This window comes from Arachis hypogaea, chromosome 12, assembly GCF_003086295.3.
Source record: "Arachis hypogaea cultivar Tifrunner chromosome 12, arahy.Tifrunner.gnm2.J5K5, whole genome shotgun sequence".
Lineage (NCBI taxonomy): Eukaryota > Viridiplantae > Streptophyta > Magnoliopsida > Fabales > Fabaceae > Arachis > Arachis hypogaea.
In genome coordinates, this window is record NC_092047.1 from 95,892,585 (window position 1) to 95,911,718 (window position 19,134).

General features: G+C 35.2%; 2 protein-coding genes across 2 annotated transcripts; both read right to left on the minus strand.

Annotated features, from left to right (window-relative positions):
- Window positions 1-1,034: 1,034 nt before the first annotated feature.
- LOC112727767 (uncharacterized) lies at window positions 1,035-6,102 on the minus strand. The gene is made up of 8 exons (XM_025777666.3): window positions 5,543-6,102; window positions 5,000-5,342; window positions 2,561-2,647; window positions 2,377-2,413; window positions 2,151-2,224; window positions 1,948-2,041; window positions 1,769-1,851; window positions 1,035-1,324 (listed from the first exon to the last, which is right to left on the minus strand). Exons 3-8 carry the CDS (start codon window positions 2,630-2,632, stop codon window positions 1,151-1,153), a joined length of 534 nt encoding a protein of 177 aa, XP_025633451.1. The 5' UTR covers window positions 2,633-2,647; window positions 5,000-5,342; window positions 5,543-6,102; the 3' UTR covers window positions 1,035-1,150.
- An 824-nt stretch (window positions 6,103-6,926) lies between these two features.
- On the minus strand, window positions 6,927-12,217 carry LOC112727766 (uncharacterized). Its single transcript, XM_025777665.3, has 13 exons — window positions 11,938-12,217; window positions 10,217-10,391; window positions 9,966-10,028; window positions 9,749-9,854; window positions 9,515-9,619; window positions 9,346-9,422; window positions 9,093-9,210; window positions 8,917-8,989; window positions 8,366-8,557; window positions 7,900-8,017; window positions 7,433-7,669; window positions 7,304-7,361; window positions 6,927-7,166 (listed from the first exon to the last, which is right to left on the minus strand). Coding segments are annotated over exons 5-12 (864 nt in total). The 5' UTR covers window positions 9,516-9,619; window positions 9,749-9,854; window positions 9,966-10,028; window positions 10,217-10,391; window positions 11,938-12,217; the 3' UTR covers window positions 6,927-7,166; window positions 7,304-7,313.
- Between the last annotated feature and the right edge of the window lie 6,917 nt (window positions 12,218-19,134).

Consider the following 19,134-nt stretch of genomic DNA (forward strand, 5'->3'; position numbering starts at 1 on the left):
AAACATCATTCATACTACTATACGTACTAAATTTTTATTTTAGAGGTCGTAATACATTGCCATCTCTGAATTATGACTTAAGCATAAGACTCTGTATGGTAGAGTGTTACAATAACACATAAGGACATCATCATATGCTTATTTTTGCTATCAGCACCATAGAAGTTCCCATTTAATGTGCTGAAAAATAACATAGTTACCCAGGATGTAACCCAAAATGAGATGAAAAAATATTAAATGAAGCAAAAGAGAAAGAAATTCAACCTCTCATGAGCTGAGAAGTGAGCTGAATAATCCAAAGTGCTAAAATATCAATTACTTAATTACCAAATTGAACCATATTTTTCTATATATGAATGAAATTATTAATTTTTTTTACTGCAAAATAAATATTGACACAAGGAATAAATATTATTCATCTATTAAATAATAGAAAAAAAGTTACCAACTATGCTATCTATTAATTACTACATTAACTGACTTTTTATGTTCAAATCGTAAAAAATTTGAATTTTTTTAGCATTCATAGCTTAATTTTATTTTCTCATGTTTACAATTGATATATTGGAATTTCATCTAAGTAAATTTATTCCAAAAATTGTGCCAACTATTCCTGGTTATATATAAATTAATTTCAAATGCTAAATTCATTTTTTCTTTACATGCAATGGGTCTCAATAAAACATGACTAATTTATGCTTTTTTTCATTTCGGCCTATACCCAGCCTTCTACAGCCGAACCATTCCAAAAATAAAAGGATCCAGAAATTCATACCCACTATCCTTTCTCCTTATTTACTTCTTTCTTTTATTTTCTCTTTTTCTTTTTTTTTCTTTTTTTTGGTCAGAGTGAGAGAGTAGGGATTTTCAAACCCCAACAATATACCGTATAGCCCACTTCTCTTTTAACATTATTTGTCTAACACTTTACTTTATAACCCACTAAACCCAATATTTCAAGCCATTCCCTTCTTTTCCTTTCCTTTCAAAATCTCAACTGTTATCAAGTAAATAATGTTGATCACAAGACCATATAATTTGAATAAATGCTAATTGAACTTAAACCGAAGTGAACATTGTAGAATAATTAAGTTATAAGCCAGAAAATAACCTTATACAGGATAGTCTCTCTGATATTGAATAGTAAACTCTAGTTCTCAGATAGATGTTTGTCTAGGAAAGCTTTGGCTAGATTACTGAAGCTTGCACTAACTTCTTCAGCTGCTGCATACCTCTTGATGGCATCAACAACTTCTGGCTTTAAAATCTCTTCCTTGTTAGATTCATTACACACATAATAAAGTGCTCCAAGTGCATAATTTACCTAAATATCAAACGGTAATTACTCAGTGATACATCGAATCATAATAAGAAGAAAATTAAGAATGTAAAGGTCGATAAAGATATATGATTTACTCAGCAGTTACTATGTAATTTTGAGAACAAGTTATTAGTAAGCAAGTTTAACAGGTATAAAGGTATATACATTCTAGAGAATCTAACATCCTATGAAAAATCATTCGAAGTTATTTCTTCTGATACACAGAAGACAATAAGAGAACCTAAATTTCAAAGATAGAGTAACAAATATGAATCATGCTCATATATAGCATAAACTAGGGGAAAGATTATTGTGTCAAAAACAATTTTAAGATTCTGGCTTTACATGTCCCTTTGGCTCGTAGCATTCACAAGTTGAACTAAAGAGCCAAAACAAAATCATGAGGTGGTCAAGCAAAACAAACTCAAGAAAGTTTCTTATCCTTACAGTGTTCCTGACTGGGCTTGATAGACATTGAATGATAAGAGGTATGCCACCAAACTTACTTACAACTGCAACATTTGCCTGATCTAAAATAAATAAATCAATTCAAAAGGCTGTTATCATGAATAAAATTCTTTAAAATAGAAGTTTACAAAACAAGAGCAAAACAACTAGCATTTTACCAGCACAAGAATTGCAGATGCCTCCAACACCAAAGTCTACAAGTTTTTCATTGGGTTCAGTCATGCAGTCCAGGAAGAGTTCCAAAACATTAAGCTGCTCATGTGTCAAATTGGGTAAAACAGAAGTTACAAACTGAACAATGCATGCATCGATATTAAAGAAAGTTACAAAGTACAAAATATGCAATTTTTTGGCTCCATACCTGTCGCAACAAGTTATAATTGTAAGGATCATAAGCGAAGTTGGCCAAATTTGCCAGAATCCTCTCTTTTGTTTCTGTTAAGGGGGGAAAAAGAATATGAAAAAGTTTCAGCAATCTAGAACTCTAGAAGACAAATGTGTCTTTACAAATGCAGTTGAAAAGAGTGTTTCAAACATTACTAAATTATCAAATAAAACTTCTAAAAATAAATGAAAAAAAAGTATACCTTCATCAGTTGTGTTCTGAAACTGAGACACCAGTTCCTGAAACAAGCGTCATCTGTCAACGAAAATACTTGTGTCTAAAATAGTTGTACATGACTATTATTTGTTTTTGTTTTGCCGTCGTTGTTGCTGTTATAATAATAAAAGCAACAGAAGTTGAAAAGAAAAAGATGATGAGAGAAGCACCTGAAGGTATTGAAATCTAGGACTTCCATATTTTCCAGTTCGCTCTTGTTGTCTCTGGTCATTGGTGAACATCGATAGTTCCCTCTTCTGCTCAATAACTATTTATTAATACTAAGAATAATAAACATACAAATCTGTTTGCACAAAAACTTGCTGATAGAAACAGCAAGAGAAGCATGGGAGGGAATGCCAACAAGAACGATACAAGCTTGGAAGGGCATCAAAAAAGAAAGATAGAGATAGCCTAGAAGTAATTGTGATTACTGCTACATTAAGCTTCCGGCTAATTTTGATGACATAAGATTAGATTCGACCAAGAGACCACAAAGGAGGTAAAAGCTATCACTTGATGGACAAGGCGGTGTGCGTAGTGTATAAAAAGGTATTCAATAGCATCATAGCAAAACAATTGTAACCAAGGTTCTGAAAACCGGACCGGTCATCGAACCACTCTAATTACTGGTTTATTGATCTAATCGGTTCAACCGTAGTTCAACCAAAAAATTCGTTTTATAATAAAATAATAAAAAATATAAATAAATACCCTAAAACATAATTATAATCTAATATAAATCTTAAAACGTCTTCTAAATTTAAAGCACTACATGAAATGTCATCAAAATCTTATGATTTTATCAAAATACAAACTCAAAAATTAAATAACTAAGGTATTTATTTAAATATATTTTGAATCTAACTCTAATCTCATTGTTGATGAGAGTGAAAATTAATAATCATAATACTAACTCTAATCTAATTAAGCAGCTATTGTCCGATCTGAGCCAAATTAGATGCTTATATGCTAATAAAGTAGAAGTACTACTTGATCCCCTACTAATGTTCTCCATGATGATAGTACCAAAAGCATAATTAAAAACCTAAGCACACAAAGTAATTAACATCAAGATATTTCCATCTTTGAAACAAACTTAACCAACCAACCAAATATAAACTAACCTGAAGAAACAAGAAACAAGGATAATCCCAATCTCAAAAATCACAACAATTTCAATTTAGCAAATTAGAAAATTAACAATTTGAGAAGAACAACACAGCAACTCAAAGACAACAATACACAACAATTTGCAAATAAACAACAAGAATAGAAAATCCAGCAAATTATATCGCAGCAACCTATTAATTTGGCAAATCAAAACAACAGCAGCCCAACAATTTAGCAAATTATCAACTGAACAAGTTCAAGAACAGAAAATCACAATAAAAACAAAAACAAAAAAAAAATTAAAGACAACAGAACATCAACATAACATAACAGAATCAAGAACTTGATCAACAATCCTAAACCACAGTTATAACAACAATAATTGAGAAAAGAAAATCTGATATTAACAATCCTAAACCAATAAAAACAACAATTACAGTAAAAAATACTTTCTAGAGCACAGAGGTGAGGGAGCACAGAGGGCTGGACGCAGCAGAACAGGAGAAGAGATGGCCTGGACTGCCGCAAAACCAAAAGACAAGAGCCATAGTCAAGAACTTTCAACTACTTTGGATCACACATTCCCAAATGGTAATTTCTTCATTCGTCTTAAGCATCTCTTTTAACTTTGTTAGAAGTAATTTTTCAATTAAATAATCAAAGCACAACTCAAGAAATGCAAAAAATTAAGCTGCACACAGCATAAGAATGCAAAAACAACATGAAAAACAGCAACACAGCAACAAACAGCATTACAAAAAAAACAACAATCAAGAACAATAAGAACAACCACAGCAGTGAACAAACATTAACAATCAAAACCATCAAAAACAAAGAGCAACAATCAGCAACAATAAACACAACACTGAACAATTAAATAAAAAAATACAGCTGAACAACAAGAACAGTTCCATAATTACTGTAAAACAAAATAATCTAAATTACTCATAACAGAAAAACCTAAGAAAATCATTACTCATAACAAGAACAGCTCAATAATGTTCATTACTCATTATCAGTAATAAAAACCGGCTGGGTCCCGGTTCGGTCCGACTTGCTGGTTCCTGGCCGGTTCAGCAGTTTTTCCACTGGTTTTTTAATCAACAATTTAAAAGGCTAACCAGATCGTAACTGCTGCCGGTTCAAAGTTAGACCGGTTGGATTGGCCGGTCCAGTCTGGTTTTCAGAAGCATGATTGTAACATGAAAGAATGCAGGATTTACCAATTCTTTATTAACGGATTGCAAATTCACATTCATAGAGACGCTTTTTTTGAAAATCTAAACTATTTTCCGAACATTGTATCAGGCAAAATTCTACGATGAAAAAGAAAAAATATTGCAGATCAAAGATTCAGAAGCAATCATCATATATCAACATTTGAATAGAAAAACCAGATCACAGTTCTATAGCAAATCCATAATCAGAGATAAAATTTGTTGTTGCAAATATGGAATCATCAATAACAACAATTAAAATTCCAGAAGCACTCTCACCAAGAGAGCAGAAGCAAAAGACGAAGATGACTTGGACGAGCCAAGCAAAATTCTATTGCGATGCAACCAGTGGCTTCGAAGATCGAAGCAAGGGCGAAGGGTTTGAACTTGCAAGCGATAGTTGGTTCTCGGCGGTTAGGAGGGTCACTCTTTGGCCGGAGGAAAAACTGCTCACGGTTCCTTGTTGCAAGATCGGAGACGAGCGGCGCAACACGATTTGTGGCGGCGAGTGAACTGCTCCTCAGTCACCGGACTTGCGTTCTCATTCTCATTCCCACGCTGTTGTTCTGTGTCCCAGAGTTGGGCCTTCCATGGATGAACATAGTCCAAGCCCAAATCCAATCTGAATTTCACCAAAAAAAATATATTAAATGTGTATTTTTCTTTCCACAAAGGCTGTCTTAGAGACTGTGATATAATGAGTATAATAAGGTTTATGGAAAATCCCAGCTCCGCCAAGAGTACTGAATTTCAGCTGGAGGCTCATCTCCAATGCCCTGCCCACATGGAAAAACCTACAACAGAGAGGAATCAGTATCTCACCACTTTGCACAACTTTGATGCCGCCGGAGCAAACGGCGGAGACCGCGGAGCTGGAGCTGTGATCCGAGATCACCAAGGCGCTATTTTGGCTGTTGCAACTTGGAAGATCCATGGCGTGCTTTCATTCGGTCAGGGAGGCAGAGGCACTCTCTTGTTTAGTGGGACTGAAATTAGCAATAGAGGGGTGTTTTTTTATGTTGTGGTTTAAGGGGATAACATTGAAGTACTCCATGCACTGAGATATCCAATTACCCACAGTAATTATTTTGGACTCTCTTTGTCAAATGGTAATTTTTTTTGGATAGGCTTAGATTTACCCAGATTTCTCATGTAAAGAGAAATGGTAACTTAGTTGCTCACTCTCTAGCAAAAACGACCCTCTCTGTACCTAACACACTATGGATAGACGAGGTTATCTTCTTTTTTAGGATATTAGTTTTGATGTATTTTCGTGTAAAATAGTTTATCAATATTGTTTAATCACGTATTAGCATGTATATAAGATATTTAACATAATTTATATTGTGAGAAACTAAACAGTTTTACTTGTAATATAATATACATGAGAGATTTGAATTTATAATCTTACGCAAAACACAGCAAAATCCTTACAATATGCCTAGTGGCTTAAATGATTCAACGTTGTTCAATTAAATTCAATTTTTAATTGAGTTTCTTTTGACTTTTACAATTGTGTCCATGTTTGTTTATTTATTTATTTTTGTCAATGAATTGTGTTCACGTTTAGTAACACCGTCTTTTTTTTTTTTTTTTTTTTTTGGTAGTAGTAACACCGTCTTTGGTCGTTCATGGTTTCTTCTTTTTTTGGTCATGGTCATTCATATTTTGTTTTGGAGATGTTATTTAAACTGAATGGGCTTTTGAGTGCTGAGGTCCAATAGGTCCGGTTGGGCTGTCCGACCCAAACAGTCCAAATACAAAACCTTACAGCATACTAGCTTAGGAATAGGATTCAACAATAATATTATATCCGCCCCTCGCCATTTCAAAGGTCTCGGGTTCGAGTCCTACCAGCTGCAACCGAGAAGAAAAAAATTGGTAAGTATATGAGAAGTGTTTGGGTGTGTACTATGTACTTAGGATTGGAGATTGTCCAATCCATTGGGGTACCTAGGATTGAGGGTTGTCCAATCCATTGGGACACCTAGGATTGGGGGTTGTTCAATCCACCGACCAAAAAATAAAAAAAACAATAATATTATGACACTAAACTAGTCAGATCTAATGACCAACATCAAACCTTATGCACTTATAAAGCGCAGTCTCATTTGATATCTGTTTCTAAATTTTTCATTTTCCCTTGTAATTTCTTACTCTTTGGTTTTTGCCAACTCAGACAAAGAAATGCAACGTGAGATGTAGCTTTGGTTAAAAGAGTTTGATTGATATACAATGGACTTCACAAATGCATGGCATTTAACAAAAGGTAATTAGAAAAAAAGGTAGATAATTGTCAGCTACTTATAACTTAGATATTGATTCATGCCACCCAACAAGAAGCAAAAACATCCGGGAGTCGGAAGAATCTCAGTCAAAATAAGGTTGCTGACCCATGCCACTTCAATCTTCCAACCTCTCGCCCTTCAAATATGGCCATTTAAGGCTACACAAGAAGAAAGAGGATGTTATGAAAAACAATGACACCAAAAACATTTATGTCTTTATCTCTTAACATGAACAACTCTCTTTATAGGGTTCAGGTTTATCCATGAAGTGAATAGTATACTGTACAATACATACCAGAAACCAACTACTTGTAGATGGAGAAGTGCATAAGATATGCGGCCCTATGACGAACCTGTATAACAAAATCATTTCTTTAAATTTGATCGCAGCACGGGTTGATAATTAGAAAGACATTTCGCTCACCTTTGACGCATATGATCGTAGGTCTGTCGCTGAAATCAAGCTAGAGCATTGTCTTAGAAGAAGACAGAACATTTCATAGATTACTGGATTGTCTTCGATTAATGAGTTGGACAAAACCCAGTTCTCTGTCAAAACTAGGTGAATGTACATCTTGAAGAAATCACAACTTTTGTCTTTGAAGTTAATTGCCCTAAGCAATCTCAGGATGTCTTCTCCACTGTTGGCTTGACACAAAAACTGTATCAAGATTTTTGAGATATGGATGCAATTAATTTGGTGGTAATAATTGTTGAGTTATGAGTGCATTTTGATTTTGCAATGATATTGACAAATGATCCAAGAATGCATTAAAAAAATATATGATAATTTAGAAATTAAACTGGTGGAAAATATTGAAACAGGTAATAGTACATGGAAACATACATAAGCAGAACACAAATTGAGTGGTAAAAGGGAAAGCAACATACTCCATTAAAACAGGAAAGTAGGTTCTGATACGCCACAGCACTCTTAAGTTGCTTACAACGGGAGCTGGCTACGGGTATGCACTCAACAGATTGGATGCAATTCAGATCCTTTGAGACTCTGCACGTCCAAGCCAGTTAGAATAAGAGAAAGGAAGCGAAGATAAAGTAATTGGGCAAGCACTAAATTACACTTCAGCTTGTTTATTTACAGTTTGCACTAATTAATGCTGACTGATTTCATTGATGATTACCACATACAGAAATTCAGAATGTATAAATATCTCAGCACTAAGAATTAACAGAGTATAAAATAGTTTGATCCAACTTGCAGAGATGATAATCACTTCTCTATTAAGTTTAATTATCAAGCATTAAACAAAGCTACAATTGGGTAGATAAATAAAGCTACTAAGTTCATAGTTCAAGTACTACATTATTATTACTGGCACTAAAAAGTAATAACAACCTGGAAGCAACGAATTTTGCTACGTTCCCACAACTTGAATGCCATTCTTGGTCTGTGAAGTAATTGACAATCGCTTGCATGCAATCATTCAAAAGCACTAATAAACCTTGAAACTGGCGATCTAGGAATAGACATATAATAATTTCAACGAGTTCTTCAGCTTCTACAACAGAAAATACTGGTCTTTTACTCCTGCAGTGAGCATAAAAAGGCATAAGTTGACATTGTCACACCAATAAACAACGATGACAAATCATAAATCATGTCCCAAAAACACTTAAAATAAACCAATGATAGAGCTTAAAAGAACAAGGATTTACACCTTAAATGTGCAAAATATATACTGAAGTTTCAAATAAACACTTAATCACAAATCACCAAGGTACATTAGACATCAGTGATGGTAAAAAAACTACGATATGCAAAAAGTCATTAGTAAACACTTAATCCTTCTATTCTTTAAGCCAATTCTTTAAGTGTGCCAAAGGTAACAAAAGTAACAGAAAACCAATTCACATAATTGTCTAAGTAGACACATTGTTGTGGCTTACCGTATTAGACAACAAGCAGTGACAAATTTGAGCCAGGCTCTAATATTTTGGGGTGGTTCTCCAGTGTCAGAATCTAGGATACAAAGACAGATTTTCTTAGAAGGATGGAAATAAATATATGTAGCAATGTCTTTGTTGTTACACTTGAAACACTGCAAATATCTCAACATAGTTACCTAAATTTTTGGGTTCACCACTGGATGAAAATTCAAAAAGAAACCCATAAGTGTCAAGAGCTGTTCTCAAATCTGAGTACTCAGGAAACCAACCAATCTCGACAGGCAATTGATCAACCTAAAAATAATGATTCTGTATTTAATACTAACGTATCAATTGAAAATAGATTCAAACGAAACATGCTCAGTCATAATTGTTACTGCTACCAACATCTATCATTACCAAAAGGAAACATAACAAACATGTCTTTACCTCTTTTCTAGAAGAGAGAACTGCAGACCAAAAGTCAGAGGATGAGTTTCGAAGCTCTTCATTTGATGAATATAACACTGAACGAACAAAACAAAAATAGATGAGTGACAATCTGACTGCTATGCTTAAAGCTGGTAACAACATAACATGAGACTAAACTTTCACCCACTTGTGTTGAAGGACCAAATGGCTACTGGTTTTTCTATATGACCACAGAGGAATGCTAATTTTGGAAGCCAACCATTGATGAGCAATCCTTCAAGAAAGTTATCACCTGAAACAATGCAGCATCCTGACTTAAATCAAGCACTACTTGGTATTTTGCAATTCCAAAAGGAAATGGCCTATGAGTCGACAAAAAGTGCCAAAAATACTGACTGAACAAACAAAATGCCATAGCAACCTTTTTCTGCTGCCAATTCCACCACAGAATTCAGCTCACTGTTCAAAAATGACTGCAGGAGGTTGCAACTTCCAAGCTCAGGAAATTCCAGCGGCGAAAAGGTCTTCTGCATCTCATGAAAAGAAACATCCCTATTCTCATACATCCAAGCTTAAAACCAACAGCAAGCCATACATAGATGATAGATGATATCAGAGAATTGAGTTAGTATAATAACCTTATCTCCAAAAACTTTCACTCCCCAGAGAGGAATATCTTCTTCTTCACCAAAATCGTTCAACTGCACAGAACAATCCAAGCAATTGCTACTGAATGACAGACAATGAAAATAACAAGACTTTTCCCTCCAAGTGGAATAAAACCATTAAAACCTAAGTAGTAATCGACAATGAAGAAATAAAGGCAAAATAATAACAATGAAAGGTAAAACATTACAAAAATAAGAACAAGGGGAATAAACTATTTTGCCTGATTTTCACACTTCTCAACAAGTTTTGTCAAGTAAGCTTCCCTGAGATCTTCATCATCATCATCATAGGAACAGGCATCCTTCTTAGCCTTTTTCGTGTTTGGATTTTCCTTCTCATTCTGTTGTTTTAAATGATCAGTAAGAAGATCATCCAACCCAATAACCTTCTTTCTCCTAATCCAGACTCAAAATTTTCCATAAGTTAGTAGTAAGCAACATTTACCGACCCAACCCTAAGTAATCCAAATCAAATCATGTACTTGGTTTTTGAAGTTAGATAATAGAAACTATTAAACCCTAAAAATTCCCCGTAACCACAAAAAAGAAAAGTTCAAAATAAAAACTTTGAAGAGGGAAAAGGGTACCTTTTATTGCTAACTTTGGGCGCGGGTTTGAGAAATTCATCCTCTAACTCGAAATCTAAAGGGTCGTTGACATCCAATGTTGGTGTTTGTTAACTGCAGGTTAAGGTTGATAGGGTTTGTGCATAGCAGAGAGGAGAGTTTGAATGAGATAAGTGGTAAAGTGAAGAAGCATGCTCTTTCAAATTTCAATCTTTGATGGGCTTTTATATCTTTCTAATATTCTGCTTGCAAAACGGGTCCCTTAAAATATATTGGAAAGCTTTCAAATATATCGGTACACTGGTGTTTCAGTAAATTTTAATACCAGTACACTTTAAAATTTTCCAAACATATTTCTCCCTTCTAGATCAATGCATAAATATCTCAACTTTCACTCACATTTACACTATACGATGTGAATATACATGCATCATTATATTAATTGTGAAGAACAATAAGAATTCATAAAATGTTTTTTCTTGTGACAACTTTTTTCCCCTTAAAACAAAGTCAAAGGCAATCAACTTTAATTTGACTTGAGGAATACGGTATTAGGGTTACATGTTGCTTAAATGCTCAACATATGCCTCATAATACAACCATAAATAATAAAGAAAAGATATAACATGTTGCAATCTTTGCCTATATATATATATATATATATATATATACACATATATCTCACTCATTGGCATGGTAATAATAGTATCTATCAATCTATTGAGGGGTCAATAGATTTTTATTGGTCACAAAAAGGAGCCGGTAACCAAACTTTCCCACCAATATTTGCCCAAAAAAAGGTGTGAGAGACCCATAGTTATCAGAACTGAACCGGTAATCAACCCAATCATACGATCGGGTCACCGGGTCACTGGTTCAGCCGATGAGTCACTAGTTCACCCGGTAGACCGGTCATAATTAAATAAATATATAAAATTATAAAAATAAAAGCAAAGCAAAGCTTCTTGGTAGAATATATGTATTCAAGTTGACGTAGATTTTGCATAAATGAACAGTAAGCTTATCTCATACAACATTTTGAGTATATTTGTCATTTTAAAGACAGGTTTCCACTTGGGAGGTCGCAGGTTTCCACTTTGTACCCTAAACACCAATTACCTCACATGAACCAAAATTAATTTGAGGGAAAACGCCACAATTCAATGGTTATGAGTTTACTAAGAACTAACATAAATTTAAAATCGGCAACAGCAGCAGAACAAATCACTTATCAGTTATCACAAATTTCAGATTCAAAATACAAATCACTAATCAAGTAATCAGAGACATTCAAAATCAAAAATCACTCATTCAGACTTCAGAGACATTCAAATTCAATAATCCAAGTACTCAACAGAAATCACAGTGCCACTAACCTTCCATTACAGCAGGACGTCAACGGCGAGGCGACGGCGACACGACAGCGAGATGACGGCGCAGCAGCTGGAAGCCTCGAACAGCGACTCCACCGGCGGAATGGATGACGTGCCGAGCTAGAAGAGAAGCTCTGGCCGTATGCGTTTGGGAAAGGGGAAGGAGGAGGCCGCGAAGACGCCGACAACCACGGACGGCGGCGGCGGTTCCGGCGACGAAGGTGGGTTTTTGGTCTGGGGATCCTTAGGGCTACCTGTTTCAAAGGGAGTGTTTGGTGTGTGTGTGGGGGGGGGGGGGGGGGGTTAACCGGGTGGGGGGATTTTGTTTTTTGTTTTTTTTAAAAAAAAATAGGGAAAACGACGTCGTTTCACACGAATCGGTCGGTTTTCAATCCAATCCAACCGGCCTATTGCCGACCGGTTTAACGGTTTCAGAACGGTTTGAGGATCAACGGTTTTAGGAGAAGAATCGGATCATTCTACACGTTGGTTTCTGATTGAACCAATTTGACCGGCCGATCTAGCCTAGTTTTTAAAATATTCAGAAACATTCAAATTTTTTAAAGTAACACCAACCCATCAAATGTAGGCAAAATTGGTCTTGCTATGGATATCAACAGAGGACTTGAAACAATTCATTTAAATATCCTTCTAATTTTATGTTTGAGAATGCCTATTAGATCCAACTGAGTTGCAGGCTCAAAATGCAATTTTTTCATGTTACTTAATTCCAAATTTTACACTAGAACAATATTTAATAATGAAGTGCAAGATGTAATCACAGAACTCCCACAGAATTCAGAGTTTAGTTTATATTCAGGCCTAAAAAAGTTTCCATCTGCAATAGAATCCACCAAGGATTCTGCATAGTATATTTCCTTTATTATCCAGCAAATTTAACAATAAATTCAACAATTCAAGTATTCAACTCTGTTATCCAGCAACAAAATTCAAAGCAATGATGTTATCCAGCAACAAAGAAATTTGCTCAGGTTCAGCAGCAATTCTAAAAAACCAAATACAACATCAACAACCACCAGATTCAACAACAATTCTAATTAAAATTTGCTCAACTTCAACAACAATAATTTCACCAAAATTGACACTAAACCAGAGAAAGAACAGGGTCGAAAACTTGAAGGGAGCTCACTTGGTTGACTGGTTCCGAGACCGCGACGAAACAAGAAGTCGACCACCACCATCACCCAAGGGAGCAAATGCTGCTTGACTGGTTCTGTCTGTTTCTGCCGCCGACAAAGTGAACGCAAGGGCACGAGACCATGATGACGACCTTCAGTCTCAGACGAGTGCGAGACCGAGAGAGTGACGAGATGAGGCTGTGAGAGACTGAGAGTGACGACTGACAAGGTGAGGAGAGAGACGAGAGAGTGATGAGGTGAGGGTGAGGCCGTGAGTGAGGGACTGTCGAGAGAGAAGAGAGACGAGACTGGGGGTTGGGGGTAGGGGTGGCAAACGGGCCTAAACCCGCCGGGCCGACCCGCATAACCCGCCAAAAAAGGCGGGTCGGACTGAAAAATCGGAACCGCCAAATAGCAAAAGCCCGCCTAACTCGCACCGCTTAAACCGCGGGCTTTGGCGGGGCGGGGCGGGGCAGGCTTCCCCGCCGGGCTAAGATTTTTTTAGTGAGGGGGTATTTTTGCAATTTTTTTGCCAAAACCTAACTTCTCCCAACCTAACTTACAAGAGTATGAAGATAAAAATTGAGTATTTTAAATTATGTTTATGTTATTTTAGAGACAATATTTATAATTATTTTTGGATTATGTTTATTTTATTTTGGAGAGAATATTTATACTTATATTTTGAATGAAAATTTGATTTATAGTTATATTTATTAGATATTTATAATTACAAAGAATTTAATGTTTGTGAATATAAAAATATAATTTTTTATGCCATCAGAAATTATAAATTTATTAATATGGTTGTGAAATTATATATATTACTTAGTAGTTAATAGTAAAAAAAAAAGAGGATATTTGGCGGGCTTAGCCCGCCGGCCCGCCAACCCGCCATTAGGCAGGGTGGGCTGGGATTCTGGGACCGCCTCAGTAGGCGGGGCGGGGTGGGCCAGCCCGCCAAAGGGCGGGCTTCTGGCGGGGCGGGGCGGGCTTCCCGCTTGCCACTCCTAATTGGGGGTTCCATTTAGATTAGGGTTTCATTCAACAGAGGGGTGGGGAGGACACCCTGAAACGACGCCATTTTTAAGTTAAAAAAACCCAATCTGAACCGGGTTAAATTAATCGATCAGGTCACCAATTTTACTGAAAATCGACCATATTATACCAATTTCTACCGAATAACCAAATAACCGAATAACCAAGTTTTCGATTGAATTGACCGAATCGAACCGAGTTTAATAACTACGAGAAACTCCTTTGAAAAACAATAAAAGTCATGCTATGTGGAAAGGAGTCTTCCATTTGACTAAGTTAGGACCCTCGCACACACTATACTTTATAATGTATCATAATTTATAATTTATAATTTATAATTTATAATTTATAATATATATTAAATATCAAATGATATTTTATTTGATCAATTCTCCTAGCCACTAGGGCAACCCTCTGAAAAATTAAAAACCCTAGACCCTAGGAAGTTATCAACATTACAACATATAGGAAACATTTCAAGTGCACTGGAAGTACCGGTGCATCAGTTATTTTAATCGTTGATCTGAATTATAAAAAATATATATAATATATATTAATTAAAATCAACGGTTAAAATAATTGGTGCACCGGTACTTTCCGGTATACTTGAAATGTTTCCCAACATATATACCTTTTATGGTAGGGCTATTTTTTATTTTATTTTATTTTATTTTATTTTATTTTTTTTTTTTTGTGAATAATGGCCGTTAAACTTATGATGAGGGTAAATAAATTAGTTAATTCCATGATGTGATCATATAGGTCACCTACTAATTTAATAATTAATGGGCAAAAACATTTTGCATCATTGTTTTCTACTCTCAAGGAAGATAAAATCATAAACGGGTATGGTTAAATAATAATCCAAATTGATAATACAAAGCCCAAACACAAAAAGAGGTGAATAGTGCGCCGCCCCTTTATGTCGATTGTCGCATCTGTGTTTGATTAGAATCTCTTAGGAATGGCAATTCATACCCTACCCGTGGGTACTCAATCCGGTTCAATTTGTTCGGGTAGGGTAGGGTAGGATACCCTACCCGCTGCGGGTAGGATAGGGTACGGTCCGGATATGCTTGCGGGTAGAGTAGGGTACGGGTTTAGGGTGTATCCTACCCTACTCTATCCGCACCTCAAATATAACACATATTTTATAAAGATTAGGTATATAGTGAAGGAAGTGAGAGTTAAATCCACAACCTCTCTTATGTAATGATTTATAATAAGTGAACAACCACTAAACTAGTTAGTTAATTTAGTAATTTAGAGCATTAGTTTATTATTTTTTATGTTATTAATATGTATAAAATTTGAAATGATTGAATTTTATATTTACTTTGAAAAAATTTGATATTTCTGCGGGTAGGGTAGGGTAGGGTAGGGTTTAGAACTTTAGGGTGCGGGTAGAGTTAAAGTTGAGAGATTCTCAACCCGCGAGTAGAGTATGGTGGAATTTTAATAGAATTTTCAACCCGCGGATAGGATTAGGGTAGGGTCCAAACCCTACCTTACCCTACCCATTGCCAACCCTAGAATCTCTGTTTCATAAATAAATAAATAAATAATTTCTCAAATAATTATTAATCAAACCTATCTATGCATGCTTAAGTGTGGCGGCAAAATGAAGCATTAAAATGGAGACAATAAGGATCTTGAAAACCATACTTATTATGTTTTTGTTTTTAAGCATTTGATTTATTTAATTTGGTCTTTACTACTAGTGAATATATAGTGTGGCTACAAGGATTCTTTAATCTTTATTATTAATTGTATACCCTCTTTGATTTAATTTATCTTATATATGTATATAAAATTTTATATCAGTAGTACAAAGAGATGGCACTAATGTATTGTCTTCTTTTTTTTGGGGGGGGGGGCGGGGTGTTCAAGAATTTTAGGAACTTTTGGCCTTCGTGCCGTCCATTACATAATATTCATGGCCTTTGCTTAATTAACGTGGGCATGTATTATGTAAACTTAGACCAAATCACAGTCAGCAATCCAGCAAAACGTTCAATAAAACAGATCAATAATCAGTAAAATAGATCAAAGCATATCAATAATTAATAAAACAGGCTCATTCGAATTATTAGGGACGTTTCTTGCATGTATAATTAGAATCACCTTAATTTGAACTATCTTAAAACTACATCCATGTATAATTTGAATTGGTTAAATTCAAATTATAAGTATCACTATTAATTTGAATTGGCCTAATTTAAATTAGTGTTAGTTTATCTAATTCGAATGTGACTCATTCGAATTATATAAGAATGTGTTTTAAAAAAATTTAGGTAATATTTTTCAATTTAATAAAATTATATAATTTGAATTTATATTTAATTTAATTGTGCATTTTGTCCTAATAATAATATAAAAAATTATAATAGAAATATATAAGATTACGAAATTTAAACTTGGAGTAGTAGATAGTTACTTGAAGTGTCATAACCCTAGTTGGGTGAGTGATAGCACGAGCAAACACATTTTTTTTCCCTAGGGTGAGGAACTCACGTGGAGTAGCATGGATTCTGACGCGTGTGGTGGACGCGAAGACAGCCACTGAATATGAATAGGGGTGTCCGTGGATCGGATCGGATCGGATATGACCGAAAATTCGACCCGATCCGTACAATTTTCATCGGATCAGATCGGATATGATATCCGCACTTTTTTAATGCCGGATTCGATCCGATCCGATCCGCGTTGCGGATCGGATCGGATATCGGATATCGGATATATCCGCATAATTAAACCTTCTCTTTTTAATTATATTTCTATGTAAAAAAATTCGATAAAAATATTTCTTTCATACTTTTAAACTTATTTATTCCTAAAATATTTTTAATCAAACTCTCTCTAAATAACAAAAATAAAATAATACAATATATGAATAATAATTACTAACTAAAACATACAAACAAGTAAATATAATATCAAACATATATATATATATATATATATATATATATATATATATATATATATATATATATTTTAATTATTATAGCGTGGATCTACGGATCCACGGATCGGATACGCGGATGTAGAGCAGATATCCGCGATCCGATCCGCAAAGGATGCGAATCGGATCCGATCCGATCAATTTGCGGATCGGATCATATCCGCAATTTTCGGATCGGATGCGGATATTTACCGCGGATATGCGGATACGATCCGATTCATGGACACCCCTAAATATGAATGCAGATATATGCTGTAGATAGTTGATTTATTACTGTAACACTTTAACTTTTAGCACGTCATGATCATATCAAAAGTGAGACATTACTAACCTATTTTCGTTATTTATTATTGAGCCTTTAGTTCGATTTCGCATTTCAATTTTTAAGAAAAGCTGGAAAATTTTGTTTCTATTAATTAAAACCACATTTCAAAGATCTTCAAATAATAATAATCACATAATTATTAATAATAATAAATATTATACAAAAGAATTCAAATGAAACTCAGATACAATTCCTATTCCTCTGTATAAAATAAGAGCTTAATAACAAATGCGAGAGAATTCTATGAAAGCAACTCAACGCATAAACTTAACTCAAATAAGACTAATAATCGTCCACAGCTTCAAACTGAGTCTTCAAACCCGTGTCACAGAAAAGGGGAGAGACTTTGGGGTGAGAACAAACCACACATTCTCAGTAGGGAATAAAAATACCGTAAAAGTAGCGAAATAAAATACAAATAATTAACTTTACTAAAAAAAACTATATTTCTATCAAACCTTTTTAAAAATACTTTTGGTTTTACTTTAACTAACTAATTACCTCTTTTGAAATCTCCAAACTCAAATCAAATTTTAAATATAAAACTAATCACATTACTCATCTCTCAATCACATAATTAATCCTCAACACTCACAACATCAATTCTTAAACACTTCAATACATTCGCAAACTAATAGCACAAGTAAGAGGTCTAAACCAACATACAAACAAGTCAAACAACACAATCACAGAGAAGTAATACAAGTAAACACAACCAAATGCAAATGTGCAAACAACATGATGCATGTCAATCTTTTGTGCAGGCCATGAGCTCATGTGTCGGTTGCCTACCCGCTCCCGACATTACCCGGGTACAAGTCTAAGGTATGGCTTTTCAGATGCATATAGTGTGCTTATAAGTCGTATGGCTAGGCCGCATACAATGTGACTTTAAGTCGTACGACTAGGCCGCATACAGTGTGACTTTCCAAATCAATAAGCATACATTTGGAAAACAGTTCTCAATGTGTGGGCGTCCCCACTTTACATTTGGCACTAAGACCCAAACAATGTCACATCTGCTCTCCTATGACAGCTGATGCGTGAGCATCTTTCCTATCTTTTCCTAGTGAATTTGCATTTAATTTGTTGATTTTAATAAAGAATTAATTATCTTTTAGCCAATATGGATGCTACTTTGAGTCTTTTGCAATTTTGTTTATTTTAGGTAGCATTCGGCTGGATTTGATGGAGTTTCTGTAGCACAAGAACCAAAGGAGATGGCAACGAGGAGCGATGCGTACGCGTGATTTGGAGCTTTCCATCGCGACGCGTGCCCGTGACTGACGCGTACGCATGATTTGAAGATTTCCTCAGCGACGCGTGCGCGTACCTGACGCGTACGCGTGACACGCGAAAAAGGCCATCGACGCGTACGCGTGACCGACGCGTACGCGTGACATGCGCGATATGCAGAAAACGCAGAAAATGCTGGGGGCGATTTCAGGCCAAGTTTCGACCCAGTTTTTGGCCCAGAAACTCATACTAGAGCCAGGGGATAGCAGAGACTCAAGAGGGATTCACACAAGAATGATTATGCCCACTCCAAGTTAGGCGTGGACCCTACGAAGCAAGTGGTCCCCACCCATCAATTGAAGACATGCTGATTGCTTTAATTAATTTTGATTTAAACTTTATTTTTAATTCAAAAATAGGAAAAGATATTATTTTAGTTTAAGAAGATAGATTTTAAATTAATTAGGATTAGATATAAAAAGAGATTCCAACAGGAG